The following is a 17,916-nucleotide window of genomic DNA, read 5'->3' on the forward strand; positions in this document are numbered from 1 at the left end:
TTTAGCGTCATTTGCGAGAAAAAAAAGAAAAAATGTAAAGATAAACGAAAATATATACAATTATTGATTGTTAATACTGTCTTATTCTGGTGGCTTTACTTAAAATAGCGTCGTGGAGTACAATTACTTGTGTCATTAACAAACAACAGGAAAAGAATTTGACCTTGAACAGTTTACTGTGGGACTCTGCAAACCACAAGACACAGTCCAGATCGTAATGAAATTTATCTCCCCAAACTGGTATCAGTTACTGAGGAAGTTTTTTATAATACCTAGAGCTCAACTACAGATTTCATACATGTCACATTTTTTCAAGAGAAGGTCGTGATCAACTGTGTCGCAAATCATCATTGAATCTAGAACACAGGATGTTTATATCATTATGCACATCACATATCATGTTGTAATCTGTTATTAGAGTCACTTTGAACTGTAGAATGCTAACCTATGATACCACGGATTATTTTTCAACTCTTTAGTAGGTTACATAGCACCAACCTTAAACCCATTATCTAAACCTAAGTTAATTAATCAAGTTAATCAATGCATTCTCAGTCCGTCTATTTGATTGAGCACCAAACTAATCGCTATTAAAGAAGCTTCTCTTAAAATCGGATTAACCGGTCACTAAAACATTTTTTAACAACAAACCGTTGTCACATTTGCTTGTTTTTAAACACTCTGGCAAGTTACCTTGTCGAAAACAAACATTATGTCAGAACTCCTGGTATTGACGAAAAATATATACCTCCTTAAATGAATTGATACACCAGCAGGAGATGGTTGCATGGATCCAAGAGATGGTTCTTTTGGACACGGGGAAATCTTCTGTTATTTGTAGTCCTAATGATGAGAAGTAGGATGATGAGCTCATTGCATATCATATAGCAATCTACAGTTGTGACCCGATTTGCAATCACTTTGAATGGTAGAATAATAGAATTTTAACCTATAACATTATGGATTATTTGCTAAGTCTTAAGCATCCTTAGACTTCATAATAAATTTTTTTTTTTTTTAGCTTCGCTAAGATCATTCGTACCATTACGGAAGATATGATACTGCTACTCATTCTTATCCGTTGATTTTACAGCCTATAATTTAAGCAATCTATCTCTTACAATTTTGCCTTTTATCTTGTCTTTATCATATCTTATAATCTAATGAATCTTGTCTTTTTTAGAGAAGATACTGTGTTATCCATGGCATTGTTAAAAGTGCACGTTTAGTATTCTTAATGGCTTATCATAAAAAGTGTAAATTTAATGCTTGCATAATTCTGCATCCAATAACAAATTGAGCGAAGCAGGATTTTTGCGAAAAAAGAGTGCCAGTAAAGCCCATTCTATAGCTTGTAACTACACTAGATGCCTATATTTTGTTTGGCAGGCTTCAAACACTTTTTTTTTTTTTTTTTTTTTTTTTTTTTTTTTTTTTTTTTTTTTTTTTTGACGAATAAATTCCAGACACTGGAAATTTTGGCTGGGTGCGAGTTTGATCTCTTCTAAATTCTATTACATCAATAACATGTTTCTCTAGCGGAGATTTCCCTTCCTCTAGAAAATAGTTGAAATACGTACACTTTGCTGTTTTGGCCTTCTCCCAGAATAATCCGCTAGCTCTTCAGGGTTGTAACCACGGTGTAAAGTGCTACAATTACCGGAATTTGCACGTTACACAGCAATTTGTGGCGCTACAGTCATAATATTGACGGTAATGGTGCTAAAATAGTGCTAAATTACTACTGTCGTGCTACAGGTGGCATCCCTGACCACGTGCTTACGGTGCTATACCTAATGAAATAGTGTTAAAATTGCACTTTCGTGCTACAGAGTACAACCCTGTCACCGCTCCCCCTCACAAAGGTTGGACCTGTGGGTCTATGGTAAACAGACAAAGACTGTTAACGTTATCCTTTACCATGGCCATTCTGCAATTTAGTTTAAATTTTTTGGTGAAAATTAAATACCAGTGCTTTTTTATAGGTGTAAAATAAGTATTTTATGTAATCTCTTATGGATAGATTTGTCTAACATGATTTTGATCCTAAATTGTTGATTCACAGGACCCAGGAAAGGCAAAACAGTTTCTTCCTTTTCTGCAACGTGCTGGCAAAACAGAAGCTGTGGTCGAGTTTGTTGCCAGTGGCTCTAGAGTGAGGCTTTACATTCCAAAGGAAACTTGTCAAATCACTTTTTTGCTCAATGGTAAGAACAATAAGTGTAAATTCTTGTCCATTCTGAACGATAGTGTGGCCAATTGATAATCATATTTCACCATTCCAATAAATTGCTGGTATGATTGAACCAACCTATAGCCTATCGTGATTTTCCGTCATTATTTCTAATGTGCTATCCAAGTAAAAGTTCACAAAGAGTATACTGAGAGGTCCAGCCTTCACTAATCTTAAGTCGCTTGAACTTAATTTTGATTGCTTTATTTCTAGATATTAGCGGAATTCTAACTGTGAACGGGTTTAGTGTCACGAATTTATTCTCAGAATCGACGCAAAGTGAACATTCATGACAGTAAAATGTCATTTGCGATTGCATATTAATATTTGGTTTTGAATATATGTACTATATTCAAATAATTTTCAATTGCTGACGATGATGGTTCTATATCTAAAAGCTTTCATTGAAGTCGAGAATTTAAAAAGACCTTTTTTATAAGTAAGGTCAATCACAACATACTGCCCAGTAAAATTGCGGTTTTAGTTTTGTTTTCAGTTGTAAAAATAGTTTGACTTAAAAGAGTACTAAAATTCAAGAAAATCTTAAATTCAATGAGAAAGCAAATTTCAGTTAAATAAAGATGGTTTGACTTACAGCTTACTAAAGTTAAGTAAAAAAAAAAAAAAAAAAACATAATATGGTTTCCAGTTTAAATAAAGATGGTTCAACTTACAGTCTACTGAAGTTTAGGGAATTCTAAAATTCTGTAAAAATATGTGTTTTAGATTTTATATCCTACTACAATTCAAGAAATATATATCGTTGCAAAGTGGATGTGCTGGGAATTTGAAAATCTTCACTTTTACTTAAACTATGTTGCAATCGGATTTTAAATCGGCCAAAGGACCAACGTAGCAAACAGTGGCCACCTTTTAAAAAATGCCGGAAATAACCTGAATCTTGTGGGAATCGGAAGAAATGGATATAAGTCTTAACTATTCTTTGGTAGTTTCCAAAATAAGTTTAAGTTTTGCCACCTAGCCTTTTTTTTCACAATTAATGCTGTTTGGAAATGCCACCTGTTGTTCATGAATAGAAATTGATTAACTTTTGAAATTAAATAAAATGAACTTTAACCGAAAGGTAAAAAAAGTGAATTGCTTGTCAGGAGTAAGTAGTGACTGATAAGATTGGAGTCTGCCAGAATTATTATCGAAGACTTTAAATTTACAAAAGATTTTGCAGGGGCAGCAATTTAACAGTAACTTTAACAATTATTCAAATCTTTCTTGTTATTTTATATTTTTTTAATCTAATATGGATTTGTAGAAATTATTGAATCCCGTGTATTTGTGGAAAGTTGTATGCAAGTATATACGATCCATTAATTAAAAGGTAGAGATAGAAATGGCAGAGATATCCATTTCAAATAGAAAAATAATGGATGATTTCACTTCGTCCTTCAAAAGCTTTTTTTCTGAACCTGACTTTTTGTTTACGTAAGTTTTAATTACTCAGGACAGATCAGGACAGGACAGATTGGCGATAATTAGAAGAAGCTTCAAGCTGATAAAAGTACAAAATCGTGAAGTTCTTTCATAGCTGAAGCATAATTAAATTATGTCTCTGAAAGTAAATGCAAACTGTGATCAATATTACTTAATCGCTTTGAAAAGTAAATTTTCCTGCCTTAGAGGTGAATAGAGGAACATTAGAAGTGAAACTAGATTTGCGTGTTCTTCCTATTGCTATTATCGTTTTATCGTTTGAGCTACTGCTTGTAACTTCTTTTATTCGCGGAATATGGTGGTGTATTTTTCTGTGTGGATAAAATATAGGCGGTGGGAGGACTTTTTGCCATTTGATGAGGGATTATTGTTATTTTTATGCACCCATTTCCGTCACAGTTTTTCAATGGAGGCTGTTTTTTAGGTATCTCTTGTCCAAGGGCTTCTCGTGCAACCGCTCCAGTTGGTGTACCAACAGAAGGGGAACCATATGGGGACGAAGCACTCCAGTACACCAAAGAGCTGTGTCATCAGAGAGAAGTGAGCATTGAAGTCGAATCTATTGATAAAGGAGGAAACTTCATTGGATGGCTCTGGGTGAGTGTTGTTTTTTTCTTTTGTTTTCTGCACAAGAAAAAATAATACTTTTTCATGCAGCAGTGAGTTGTGATGTATATCGAAATTTTAGCGCTAAAGCAGACCAAGTAAAGAAAAAAAAAGAATAAAAAATATGGGGGAGAAAAAAGAAGAAGTAACTTGCAGTAATTAAAAACAAAAATTAACAAGGCTAAAACACTAATCTGACTGCTAAATGGATAAAAGTATAAACACTGTAATGGGCTACAAAAACGGAGGTAAATTGGGCTAATAACATGTATAAAATACAATTTTAAACCCAGAGAAGAGGAAATTAATTACTAAGAAACTCGGTAAAAGAAAAGAGAATCCACCAATTTTTTAAGACCAAAGTGCATAGTTTTCGGTGTAAATTCAATGGCCCGGGGATTATTTACATGAAGTTTTAGTGAATCATTGATCGATTCTTTCTTAACAAAAAGTTAATTCGGTCCACTTTAACGCTGAATAAACTACGCTGTTTAAGTGCAATATTTAATCCACTCACTGATGTATTCTCCCTTTTTTTTCTTTGCCGGAGTTGTTTTTTTTTTCTACTAATTTTCTTGTTGTGGAATCTTTTAAAAGCTGAATTTAAAAAAAAAGAAATAATCACGTCAATTATCGGGCGTCTTTTTTTTTTTTTTTTTTTTTTTTTTTTTTTTTTTTTTTTTTTTCAATTTAATCGATTTGTATTAAATAAAATGAAAAAGAAAACTTGGAATAAATGAGGCAGGTTTGTTACAAAGTTACACCTATCTTTTCGTACCCTAATTCCCTGCATGGGAAACTATTCTCGTTTTTTCCAGTTCAAAGGAGACGAAACCGCTTGTTTTTTAGGGGGTGGGGGGATTTTAGGAATTTTATCAGCTAACCTAGCTAATAGGCTCATGAAAAAAAAAGTTGATACTCGCTCCTGTTCTCACAGAAGTCAGATGAGATACAAATGATAAATGGGCAGAACTATGAGTCTCGATTTCAGTTTTTAGTCATTTTGGGTCGGTATCTGGCGTCCCCTTCTGGTAGATTCGCTTACGACAAAAATGTCGAAAATCCACTCGTATTTTCAACCAAACTCTGTTGAAATCTGACAACCCGATCTGCTGTACCTCCCCATCCCATTATCAACAAAGGTAGCATTGGTTCTGGACTTCAACAAGCACAAGCTGAACACTACTTTTTACATCCTGCAAAGTTTCATTCTTGTGCGGCAATCTGTTCTGGTAGATATCATGAAGGCAAGAATTGAGGGACACGCTCTCTGCCGAAGGCACGGACTCGCTTAAAGAAAAAAAAAAATGACAATTACCTACTTTCACTTTCCACCTTTTCTGAGTTCTGACAGTCCATTCTAGTAGATGACCTGATGACAAAGAATGTTGATATCTTCTCTTCCGTAGAGGTTAGATTGCTTTCGCACGCAATCCGCACAACTAAGGTGTTATCTTCTCGCCAATTTTAGTTCGGATCTGACGTACCCTTATTGTAAACGCTTTGAGGACTATATTTACGCATACACCCTCTCCCTAGGGCCCTAACTTCCCCAAGAAAGAATAAGGTAAGCAGCTCTTATTTCCCACTATGTTTGGATGAATTCTGGCAGCCCCTTCTGAAGGATGTATTGACGACAAGAGATATAGGTATTTGGAAACACGTGGAATTCAACAAGTGTGGAATGAAAAAGTAAAAAAAAAAGAAGAAGAAATGGAACCGAAATGACACATAAAAAATGTACTAATAAAAATTCAATAGCATCTGAAAACTAAACAGAAAGCTGTGAAATCGAACTGAAAGCCGTAAAAGAAAACGAAATGAAAATAAACTAGTATATCTGCCCATAAGTTTTACGCAAAAATGTTCAGCTGATGATTAAAGTTCACATTTTTTAATATTCTTTATCCGGTGGATTGCACTTAAAGAAATTGTGTTGTGGTTTTTTATTAGCTATATCCGTAATTCCCAACGTCGGGCGCATGCCCCACTTGCGGGGCATGGAAATATATTGATGGGTCATGGGCAGGACGTGCACCCTACAGTTGACTACACTTCAGAGCCTCAATTTAAAAAAAAACTTTTTCATATGAATGACTTCACATTCAAATAAATTTGAAGAGTGAAAAAGCTACACGATAGTATCGCAGTACCGTTATACATTGTATAAAAGGTGTTTTATTCACTCAATAGTTTTTATTAGTATAAAATATGCCCAGAAGAAGACCGCCAAATTAGATACCAAGCTGCTAATGTTTAGGCGCGCAAATTTTTGAAAATATATGGGAAAGGCAAGGATTTTTTTTTTCCATTTTTTAATGAAGATACGAGCAATAGGACAAGATTGAGGAAACATACTTCAAACAGAAGGGAAGCAGTGACCTGGCTGTTTGGATAAATTGTCGAATAATCTATCCAAATCCAGTGTTTCTTTTTTTTTTCAACGGCCATGATCATGAGATTACTGATTCTGTAATTTCCCATTGTCGATCGCAGGTAATCCTTCACACTTCCTAATGCCGAGAAGAACGGTTCATTACTGGTAGTGGTCACAGGTAAAGTAGCAACTAGCTTCCACCAGTTTTGGCACTGTGGAATAGGCAATTGGGAGGCCAAATAAAATTTCGATGGCTTAGAGTAGGTCCATTTCAAAAGTGTCACATTTTCAAACATGCAACTTGGCAAGAGAATGCTGGGATTCTAGGGTATAGTCATCAACATCGAGAATCACTTGATAAGGAAAAATTACCCTTTCAACTTTTGAAAATTCGAGAAAATCAGAACTTGAAGGGTAGAGAGCTGATAAAACGTTGAGCAGAGCCCCATTTTGCATGAAACGTCGGTCCATCTGGCTCGTGAAATGGTCTATCACCACTAAGTACAGAAACTTACCGGAATCTGATTAGACTGGCTGACAAGCGGAAATGCATTGACTTCTATTGTTTTGAGCACTAATTTTGAATTTTGGAGACAATATTTCCTGGATATCTTGTAAAGCCAAGAATTCGGCTACATTTCTGCTGAAGTTTTTATTTGCTGTCATTTCTCAGCTTTTAGGGTTTCTCTAATGTCCTAGAAATCAGTACAAGTGCCTTATAAATCAGCCAAATTTCTGTTTGAAGTTGTTCTGATAAATAATCTACAGTGACTAACATTTTTTCCAGTAGTCGTTCTACTTCATACGCTGCCTCGCCGTCAGAATTATCAGAGACTGTGGCTAGCACAGCAACAGTACAATCAAATCTGGCCTTAACCTCGAATATAGAGCGGCATCCGTAAAACCAGTGAGTTTGGACGATTCTCTCAAGCTCCTAAGACCTTTGGCTTGTTATTACACTGGGATTTTGCAAGTAGTTCATTTCAAGTGTTGTTGCATCATATGAATATGTATAGTCTTTGTACTATTCCGAAAGTTCGCTGATGTTTTTCAGGCAATCAGTCAAAACCAAGTGTACTGTGGGCGTGACAGTAAAAAAAAAAAAAAAAAAAAGAAAAAAACTGCATGAGGCATCGTCTCTAAGCTATTCTTGAAATTCGTTGGATTCCTGACTCATAACAAATGCGCCGTCATAATGTTGGGCCACATTATCAATATGACCTATCAGTTTATCTGCGTCGTTTTGGTACTGAGGACTGCGATAGTGACCATATCGGTGCTGTAACTCTGTCTTCAGCTTTTCGATGCATTTAGGTATTTCCTCTATCAGTTCGGCGAAATTACCCCGGTTTCCGGATTCAATTCAGCCCATGCTGACACACAATTCCTATGTCTTTTACTACCATTATGTTGCTTCAGTAGACTAGAACTGTCTTTCCAGTTACAAAATTCTGTATTGCTGAAAACACTCTTGCCAGCAGTTTCCTGAGACTTTAGAGCCCCACTAGATTAATGGCTGCTATCGAAACAAAACATAGAATTTAAGTTTTATGAGTGTTCAAGCCCTTCGTAAGCCTTAAAGTAAGCCGCGCTCAGAAGTTGAAGTTAGAAGTGAAAGCCGGATATCTCTCAAGAATAGGCTGAGCTAGTTGGTCGAGACAAGGCGTAAAGACACCTGAGAGAGATTCTCGACTGCTACTAGAATCTGCAACGTGTTTGGGAATGTAGGGCACTATTTCATGTTGACCTGGGTCATTTATTGTTCCGCTTGTTTCTGAAAGATTGTCACAAGTAGGGGAAATCATGCCCAGTAACCTGGCACTTTGAGTACTGACATTATTGCCAGTTCCTTGCACTGAAGTTTCTTCATTTTTCGCCCGTACTTTCTCCGCAAAAAAGGCCAAAGTGTGTCACTTTTTATTCATTGTTTGGTTACGGATTCATAACAAAAAAAAAGATAATCTGACGAGTTGACGCCTAGTTTTTTAACTGAGCTCTATTCAGATATTATAATAGCGGGGAAGACAGTGGAGAGGAATTGTTTTACCCATTTCGAAAAAGCTTGTTTACTATCGGTATGTTTAGGATTCTTCAGGAAGAGGACAGAAATAACATTTCAAAACAAAGTCATTGAAAAGTAACCGTGAAAAGTAACAGTGATATTTGAAAAAAAGGCAATGGGGTGAACAATACAAGCGACTGGTCATTCAGTCCCACTAGTTCAATATAGGACATAGCTAAAATGCAACATAGCTGTTAAATAGAAGTAATAAAGTCTATTTTCCAAATATATGGGGATGTGCCCCCTGTCTTATTTATATGGCACCACTGTGGCCTTTTAAGCGTCTTTCTGATGAATTAAAGTAAAATTTTGAATAAAAAAAAAATCTAAAATTGCAAGGGGGTGCCTAAGGATTTTAGAAATGCCTAGGTGGGACATGGCCCAAAATTGGTTGGGAGCCACTGGGTTCGATTGAAACTTCCGCATAAGAGAGACTGATGAATGCTCCATTTGAAATGATGCACATTAAGAGAAATAGCTCTAGCTATCCAAATTAAGAATGATTCATGACGCGACCCAAAAATTGATTTGTCTAATTTTGCGGATCAAACAGAAAGAAACTTTTTTTTAATACAATTTATGTAATCATAGTACTTTGTCTACACTGATAAATTTGAAGACGAATTTGGGTAATAACTTATTTGTGCTTTTCATGTGAATCCGTTTGTATGTTAATGTTATCTTTTTAAAAAGGTGGAATCCAAGAACTTGTCTGTTGAGCTGGTTGAAGAAGGTTTGGCGAAAATCCACTTCTCTGCTGAAAAAAGTCCTTACCTTAATAAGCTTCAGATTGCCGAAGAAAACGCGCGAAGGCGACGAGCCAAAGTAAGTCCTCTATGAGGCTTGTCTTTTTTTATTATTATTATTGTATTTTTCTTCTTTTTTTTCTTTTCTGTCTCAATGATATGCTCCTCAATGCAAAATTAGCTTCTTTATCGAACTATTTCTTACAAATTTGTCTCCTTGTCTTGAGGTAATATATTACAAAGCTTTTCTTAAGTGGTTTCAAGATCCAATGTGACAGCCTATGGAGCTTATCCTCTTTATTTCTCTGAAACCAATAATCAGCAAATATTTCAGATATTGTTCTGAATTTCTGCTTGCTTATTTGTTTTAGTATCATTTCGTTTCCCAGAAAACTACGCGCCTCTTAAACAAAGTGATACATTCACATCCTTACTGTTTTAAGTAGAGGTCGTAACTGGTATTTTTTTCAAGTCATGTTTGCTTTCATTGTTCTATTCCTACTTTTAGTCGAAGTAGAACCATTTTTGGTCCGTAGTAGGACTAAACTACAGAGGATATCTTATGTAACTCCCATTCATAGCTTTACTTCTTATATAAAAATAAGGAAATCTATGCAAACTGCTAGAATTTGAATAAAAGTATGATTTTTGTGCTTATAGAAAAAAGAAATCTGCGAAAATTAAGTATAGTTTTTATATGGCAGTTTTTTTTATTATTATTATTATTAAAGATTTGACATTCAGGATTTAGAATAAACTTTTTCCTGAAATCTTGTAAAGTGTTTGTATTTCTAAGAATTCCCACAAAATGAGGATAGCTACCTATTCTCGGGGATATTGAAGATACGTATAGAAACAAATTCTTGTGATATCAGAAAGAGTACGCCATTTTGTTTATACTCCTCTGTTGCAAAAACTATTTTTTGACCTTCTTTGTAGTTTACTTTTTTTGTCTTTCTTTTTTTCTTAACTTTGATTAATTATATCAATGTTCCATATACCACTAGGTTCATATTCATTTTAGTGAATATTGGCGTCCCAAGAAGAATTCATTGACGTTCGTTTTTTAATTTTTCAATCTCAACTTGCTGCAATGATGTATTACTTATTGTGCTTGGAATAGCGAAATACCTCAGTAGCTCAGTGTACTTAATAACAAAACGTTTATTAAGTTTGTCATATTTTTTTTATGTTGGATAGCTAGTTAGGTCGAGAGTTGAAGCATGTGGGGAAAGGACATACAGAAGAAATGCCTGTCCTGTATAGGATAATAATAGAAAGGAACTTCAATGAGCTTGGCTGATTTCTCAATTGAAAACATAAGTAGCATATGTATTTTTACATTTGATGCTTGTTCCTTACGGAAAATCATGTATCGATTTTCATATTGTTATATCTTGATGGTTCGGAGATATTTTCTTTACTAATTATGAACCGTCTCAAAAGAACAAGGAAAAACACTGATGGACCACTGCCCTAAACAAAGTTATACACTGACTACGAAAACTACCCATGCTTATCATTTTATTGTATTCAGCATTTAATATCCGGTTATCATAATTTAGAGACTAATTGCTATACTACATTCATTGTTTTGCAAAGGTTGTTCTTTAACAATAACAATGTTTCTGAGAAAGGATAGTGTTACAGTCTTGCTCTCTTATTTAAAAAAAATGAGGATAGTTTTCACTTAAATTGAGATTATTGTTTAGCCTTGGACGGCTAAGAAAAGCCAAAAAAAATTCAGAATCTTCACATTCTAGTCGTTTGCTTAAAAAAATAGTCGCACTTGCATGAATATTACCATTAATGTTTTTTGAACGGTTCACTCTTTTTAAGATCTGAAGTACTGTTTGTGTTAGCCAACCATGGCTTAGTTTGTAATGACAGAAACACTCTGACTCTTTTTTATTAAGAGCATGCAGTACCTTAAAGAATTACTCTATCTCGTCCATTATAAATTTTTTTAGTTTGTGTGGCCAAACTAAAAGCCAACATCTACTTTCCCAAAATCTTAGAAAACCCATTTAAATTCTTCTGTTTTTTGCCGATGATAGATATGTCCAGATTCAATGAAACTTACATAATTAAAAAGTTTGGATTTTGTTTTTCAATTAAACGGGGCAGAATTTTCTTTTAAATGTTCAAGAAAGGGCAACCTCTAAAAGTATTCTAGCATTAATGATTGCAAAGTTTTAAAAATCAGCTCAAAGAATGTGTCGTTTGAGCAAATTGACAGTTTTTTGGAGTTTCCTGTGGTGCTACCTTTGTCGACACAGGGGACGTATTATGTATGCTGTAAACAGGTTGAATAGACAGCCCTTACTGATAGTCTTGCAAACCTTTTAAGATAGTCTTGCAAACTGTGTCTGATCGGGAAAAAGCAGACTTCAGGATGCCAAGGTCTGGCCACAGTTTTCTACTGACCTTGATCATGAATCTTGCCCCCAGAATTATCTCAATATTGTGTTGATCTATTTCAATCAGTAAGTGACATACTGATTGTTTTATTGTTTTGTTTTCTTGAAGATATGGTCTAATTATGTTGAGGAAAAAGTTGAACCAGAAGAGCCTGAAGAAACCCAAGAAACTGAGCGAAAAATCAATACCAAGAGCGTTATAATAACTGAGGTCACTCCAGAATTGAGATTTTACGTCCAAACTAATGAGGAAGGTCCTAAACTTGAAGCATTAATGGAACAACTTAGAAATGAATTTGAAATTCATCCGCCTCTTGCTGGCGCATATACACCCAAACGAGGTAAAGTAGTCCTTTTTTGTGGTTATAATATTCATGTCTTCTTGTAAGATGTTCATGTTCTTAGCTCTCATGGTCAAGCCAAAAAAAATTCCTCTTTTTTCTTCTTTTTCTTCATGATCAGATTACGTACCGGTACTGTTCTTTAGATTCTTCTGTGTATAAGTAGCTAGATTGGTGAATCCCTCTGTGTATCTTTTTGCCTTTTTTATTATTATTAAAAAAAAAGTGTGTTCACTGTACCTGTCTGTCGTTCTGTCATAGTGATAGAGGGGCCAATTTGTGAAGGCCAGATGTCTGAGTGATGCATTGACCTTACGTAAGAATCGAATGCCATTGAGAAGCACAAGTCTGTGTGAACCCCGAATGCCTGAAGACCCGAGTCTGTAATTGGTGAGGTTCGAGGAAATCTCCTGGTCCGTATACGTATAAAACCTTGGTTCAGGTTTTTCTTCTTTTTTTTACGAGGACATTGAATAAAGAATTATTTTCAATTGTTAAAGAATAGTTTGTATCTAAAAATTATTGCTTTTCTTTCTTTTACAATTTTATTTACACCAAAATATGTTATAACTCGCCTCAAAACGTTTTGATAATCAAATAGTTACATTTACAACTCTATGTAAAATATCAATACATTCTGAACAGTCATAATATACTTTATATTTTGACCTGACAAACTGAAATCTGAAAAATTATATTATCAAAAAGAAGAAAAAAACTGAATGTGACCTAACAAGGATCGTTTAATTCCCCCCGCCCCCTTTCCCCAAGACATAAATACCAAGTTTTCTAGACCCGTCCAACTTCCACGAAACATAAAGGAAAATTTGTTTCTAGCTTTAATATTAAAATATCTAAGCATGTCTATATAATTATTTGCCCTATCTGTTACCTCCACCTCTCGTCACAATCGTTTGGCTTCATACGCCAGAGACCTGAAGCTGTTAATTGACAAGTGAGTCTTTGTTTAGCTCATTGTTCTCATCCATTTAAATTGCGATGGATTTTTATGTTGTTTTGGTAAGTCTGCCCTATTTTGCCTTGTGACTGAGGGATTGAGTTGAAACTTTGAGGGACCTTTTTTCCTTGGGGAAGGGGAGGGGAGTCAAGGGTAACCGATCCGTTGTAGGTGATGTTCTTTTGCTTCTCAATAATCAGACGAATTTTTTCTTATTATCATTTATTAAAGCCTGTCGTTGCTGTTAGCAAATGGGAAAATGTCAATGGTAAAATTCCTTGAATCCTGAAATTTTTGTGATTCCCATCTTTCTCTGTAAGAAGCCTACGCCTAAAACGGATTTGATTTCAAATTGCTTTAAAGTTCCAAAGGATTGTTATTGATTTGTGATAATACTAACGTGGTATGTTTAGCCTATGTGTCATCGAGCGTGTCACTCTGCATAGCTTGCCAAATTTTCTCAAATTTCACTCTAACATATTTTACCTGCGTTTATTTTTACTTGAAGATTGAGGTGTCTGTCGTATCTTGTGGTTTTAGCAACACTTAAATATTAACAGATTTTTATTCTTATTCAAAGGTGAAATGTGTGCTGCTAAGTTTGTGGATGGTGACTGGTACCGTGCTCGGGTTGAAAAAGTGACCGGTCAACAAGTTCACGTCCTCTACGTCGATTTTGGTAATCGAGAAGTTACCACGGCAGCACGTTGTGCCGCTTTACCTGGGGTTTATCAGACCCCTTTGCCTTTTGCCAAAGAATACGGACTTGCTTTTGTTAGTCTTCCTAAAGATGTAAGTAATTTCATATTTATATTTTTTTTAATGTTTGTATATTAAGTTAGAGAGCTATTGAAATCGAAATAGAATGCACAAAGAATACGGTATTGGGTGAATTATAGGATATTATTGAAAGTCAAATTTCAAAACGTTTGTTTCACCCGAGTTTTTGTTTTGACTTACTTAGGTAATTAACCGCCTGAATCTGTAGCATTTTTATTATGAATAATTGGTGTATTTTATAGTTTAATAGTCCCTTTTTACTTTAACTTAGCAGGCTACTTAGCCTTAAGTTTAGTTTAGCGAAGGCAGAGAATTAGGAGATCGGTAATTATACTACGTGGAATACATTAGGTGATTATTTTTTGCCTTTGGTCATGAGGGTTTTAGACTTCATTTCTTTTTTTTTGTATCAAGTATGTAATACATGTTCTTAAAATGAGCGACAATTAAGTAAATATATATATGCAAAAATCGTGAAGTTTATGTACTTTACTATACATACTGCATCATTTGAAGACGAAACTGAAGAGAGAGATTATCAAGTAGTCTGATACGGCTTTCGTTTTCCAATTCATACGAATGTTCGGGTCTGGCAGGCTTCGATAATATCCCTGTAGAAGTATGCAAGATCTATTGTGAAATGTTCGCAATTGCTTCTATGTTTCTCCCTGTTCATTCAAAACGGCTGGGTTGAACTATTATCCGGCATTTGTAATTCCTAACCCAATTCCTGAACTGGGCTGATTTTTTCTTTAGATCTTTGAACCGATTTAACTTCGAACTGGGCTGATTTTTTTTTTAGATCTTTGAATCTATTTTAACACTTTATAAGCGTTGATTAGTTCTACTCCTTGTGCTCTTCTTTTAGCGTAGTCTTGTTTATAAGTGAAGCCATAGGGTGCTATAACTGTGACTTTTGAGTTACAGGCTGTTAGTGACAAAAATTTAATTTTATGGTACTTTTGGTTATAATTTAGTAAGATCAGTAAATAGTTAAAAAACATACTTGCTAGGATAATAATTTTTTGACAAAAGATGAAAACAAAGCAAAGGGAGGCTTTGTTGTTGAAATGGAAAGAAACGTGAAATTTTAAGTGCTCCTGAAACTATTGAAGTATTTTTCTTGTGTAAAAAGATATTTATTTGGACTTTATCCACGTTCATTTCGAATCCTTTATATGCCAATAGATATTAGTAGTTTGATTTTAGTGGATGCTTCTCTGTTTTGTAGGAGGATGATGCAAAAGAAGCCGTGAATGCCTTCACCGAAGATACTCGAAATCGATCTTTGCTTTTAAATGTCGAATTTAGAAATGGAGGTATTGATTATGTCACTCTATGTGCAGAAAGTACGAAGCAAGATATTGGTAAAGCACTCGTTGAAGATGGACTTCTAAAAGTGGAATTTAGGAGAGAGAAACGGTTCCAAAATATAGTAAGCTACTTTTCTTGAGTGTGGTAGATCATTATTGTGTATTTATTCCTGGAAGGGAGCTGAAATTTACGATGTATGCTCAAAATAGCACTTTTTTCTCTAGAAGTGAACTTGCAGTTTACTTTTAAAGTCTTTCTTTTATATTTGGTAACAATTATTCAAATAGAAATCAAATCAATCAGGTGAGGCTAGTATGGATTTCTCTTACGTGGGCATCTTTAATGCTGTCATTTGACAAAATTTTACTTTTGGTGAAAATCGTCTATTGCTCATCTTGGACATTGTATGAGATAAAAGAATAGAACTACAGAGAACAAGGGACGAAACTTATAAAAAAAAACACGAGTTGGTTCTCTAATGAAACGGAATTGTAAGAAGTATGGAGCGAAAAATTTATTTAAATAAACATTTGGGCCACATTCCTGCCCAGTTACTTTTTTTAATATGTATATATATATATATATATATATATATATATATATATATATATATATATATATATATATATATCGGTTAATGTCGATATTCACCGGTGAATGTCCGAACTACCTTTTTATGGCACTTGGTATTAACCAAGTGACATATAGCGATCGCAAATTCTGTCGGTCTGTCTGTCCCGGTTTTGCTACTTTAGGCACTTCCAAGTAAGCTAGGACGATGAAATTTGGCAGGCGCATCAGGAACCAGACCAGATTAAGTTAGAAATTGTCGTTTCCCCGATTCGACCATCTACGGGGAGTGGGGGGAAGGTTAAATCGGAAAAATCAGAAAAAAGAAGTATTTTTAACTTGCGAAAGGGTGATCGGTTCTTAATGAAATTTGATGTTGGGAAGGATATCGTGTCTCAGAGCTCTTTTTTTAAATCCCGACCGGATCAGGTGACATTGGGGGGAGTTTGGGTGGGGAATCTAAAATCTTGGAAAACGCTTAGAGTGAAGGGATCGGGATGACACTTGGTGGGAAAAATAAGCACAAGTCCTAGATAAATGATTGACATAACCGGAACGGATCCGCTCTCTTTGGGGGAGTTGGGGGGAGGGTTAATTCTGAAAAAGAGGTATTTTTAACTTATGAAGGAGCGATCCGATCTTATTGAAATTTGGCGTTTCGAAGGATATAGTGTCTCAGAGCTCCTATTTTAAATCCCGACCGTATCCGGTGACATTGGGGGGAGTTAGGTGGGGGGGTGGCTAAAATCTTGGAAGACGCTTAGAGCTGAGGGATCGGGATAAAACTTGGTGGGAAAATAATCACAAGTCCTAGATACGTGATTGACATAACCAAAACGGATCCGCTCTCTTTGGGAAAGTTGGGGGGGAGGGTTAATTCTGAAAAATTAGAAAAAAAATTAGGTATTTTTAACTTACGAAGGAGTAATCAGATCTTAATGAAATTTGATGTTTGGAAGGAAATCTTGTCTCAGAGCTCTTATTTTAAAATCTTATTTTAAGTTGGGGGGACTTAAAATTTTGCAAAACGCTTAGAGTGGAAGGATCGGGATGACACTTGGTGGGAAAAATAATCACAAGTCCTAGATACGTGATTGACATAACCGGGACAGATCCGCTCTCTTTGGGGGAGTGGGGGGGGGGGGTAAATTCTAAAACCTAAGAAAAATGAGGTATTTTTAACTTGCGAAGAAATGATCGGATCTTTATGAAATTTTTTATTTAGAAGGACCTCGTAACTCAGATCTCTTATTTTAAATCTTTACCGGATCCAGTGTCATTGGGGGGAGGGGGGACTGGAAATCTTGGAAGACGCTGAAAGCGGAGAGAAAGTTTCAGGATGAAACTTGGTGGGAAGAATAAGCACAAGTCAAGATAAGTGACTGACATAACCGGACCGTATCCGCTCTCTTTAGTGGAGTTGGCGGTGGGGAGTAATTCGGAAAAATTAGAAAAAATGAGGTATTTGTAACTTACTAACGGGTGATCAGATCTTAAATAAATTTGATATTTAAAAGGATCTTGTGCTTTAGAACTCTCATTTTAAATCCCGACCAGATCCAGTGACATTGGGGGGAGTTGGAGGGGAAAACCGGACATTTTGGAAAACGCTTAGAGTGGAGGGATCGGGATGAAACTTGATGGGAAGAATAAGCACAAGCTATAGATACATGTTTGACATAATTGGAAACGGATCCGTTCTTTATGGGAGAGCTGCGGGTTATTAATTTGAAAAAAATGGAAAAATTGAGGTACTTTTAACTTAAGAACGGGTGACCGGATGTTAATGAAATTTAATATATAGAAGGAACTCATGTCTCAGAGCTCAAATACCGACCAGATCTGTTGAGGTTGGGGGAAGTTGGAGGGGGAAACCGGAAATCATGGAAAACACTTATAAATGTCCTTGATTCATGATTAACGTAACCGGGCTGGATCCACTCTCTTTGGGGAAGTCAGGGTATTGGATTCAGTGCTTGGGCGAGTTTTGTGCTTCTGGACGTGCTAGGACGATGAAAATTGGTAGGTGTGTCAGGGAGCTGCACAAATTGACTTGGTAA

At 35.5% G+C, this 17,916-nt stretch overlaps 1 protein-coding gene across 1 annotated transcript in view; it reads left to right on the forward strand.

Moving 5' to 3' along the window:
* LOC136025091 (staphylococcal nuclease domain-containing protein 1-like) overlaps positions 1 to 17,916 on the forward strand; it is a 58,708-nt gene that overhangs the window by 38,917 nt on the left and 1,875 nt on the right. The window contains exons 12-17 of the mRNA XM_065700813.1: positions 2,066 to 2,207; positions 4,107 to 4,279; positions 9,421 to 9,552; positions 12,003 to 12,234; positions 13,773 to 13,984; positions 15,204 to 15,407. Of these exons, the coding sequence (XP_065556885.1) occupies positions 2,066 to 2,207; positions 4,107 to 4,279; positions 9,421 to 9,552; positions 12,003 to 12,234; positions 13,773 to 13,984; positions 15,204 to 15,407 (1,095 nt within the window). The remainder of the gene's footprint in view (positions 1 to 2,065; positions 2,208 to 4,106; positions 4,280 to 9,420; positions 9,553 to 12,002; positions 12,235 to 13,772; positions 13,985 to 15,203; positions 15,408 to 17,916) is intronic.

Source organism: Artemia franciscana, chromosome 3 (assembly GCF_032884065.1).
Source record: "Artemia franciscana chromosome 3, ASM3288406v1, whole genome shotgun sequence".
NCBI classification, from domain to species: domain Eukaryota; kingdom Metazoa; phylum Arthropoda; class Branchiopoda; order Anostraca; family Artemiidae; genus Artemia; species Artemia franciscana.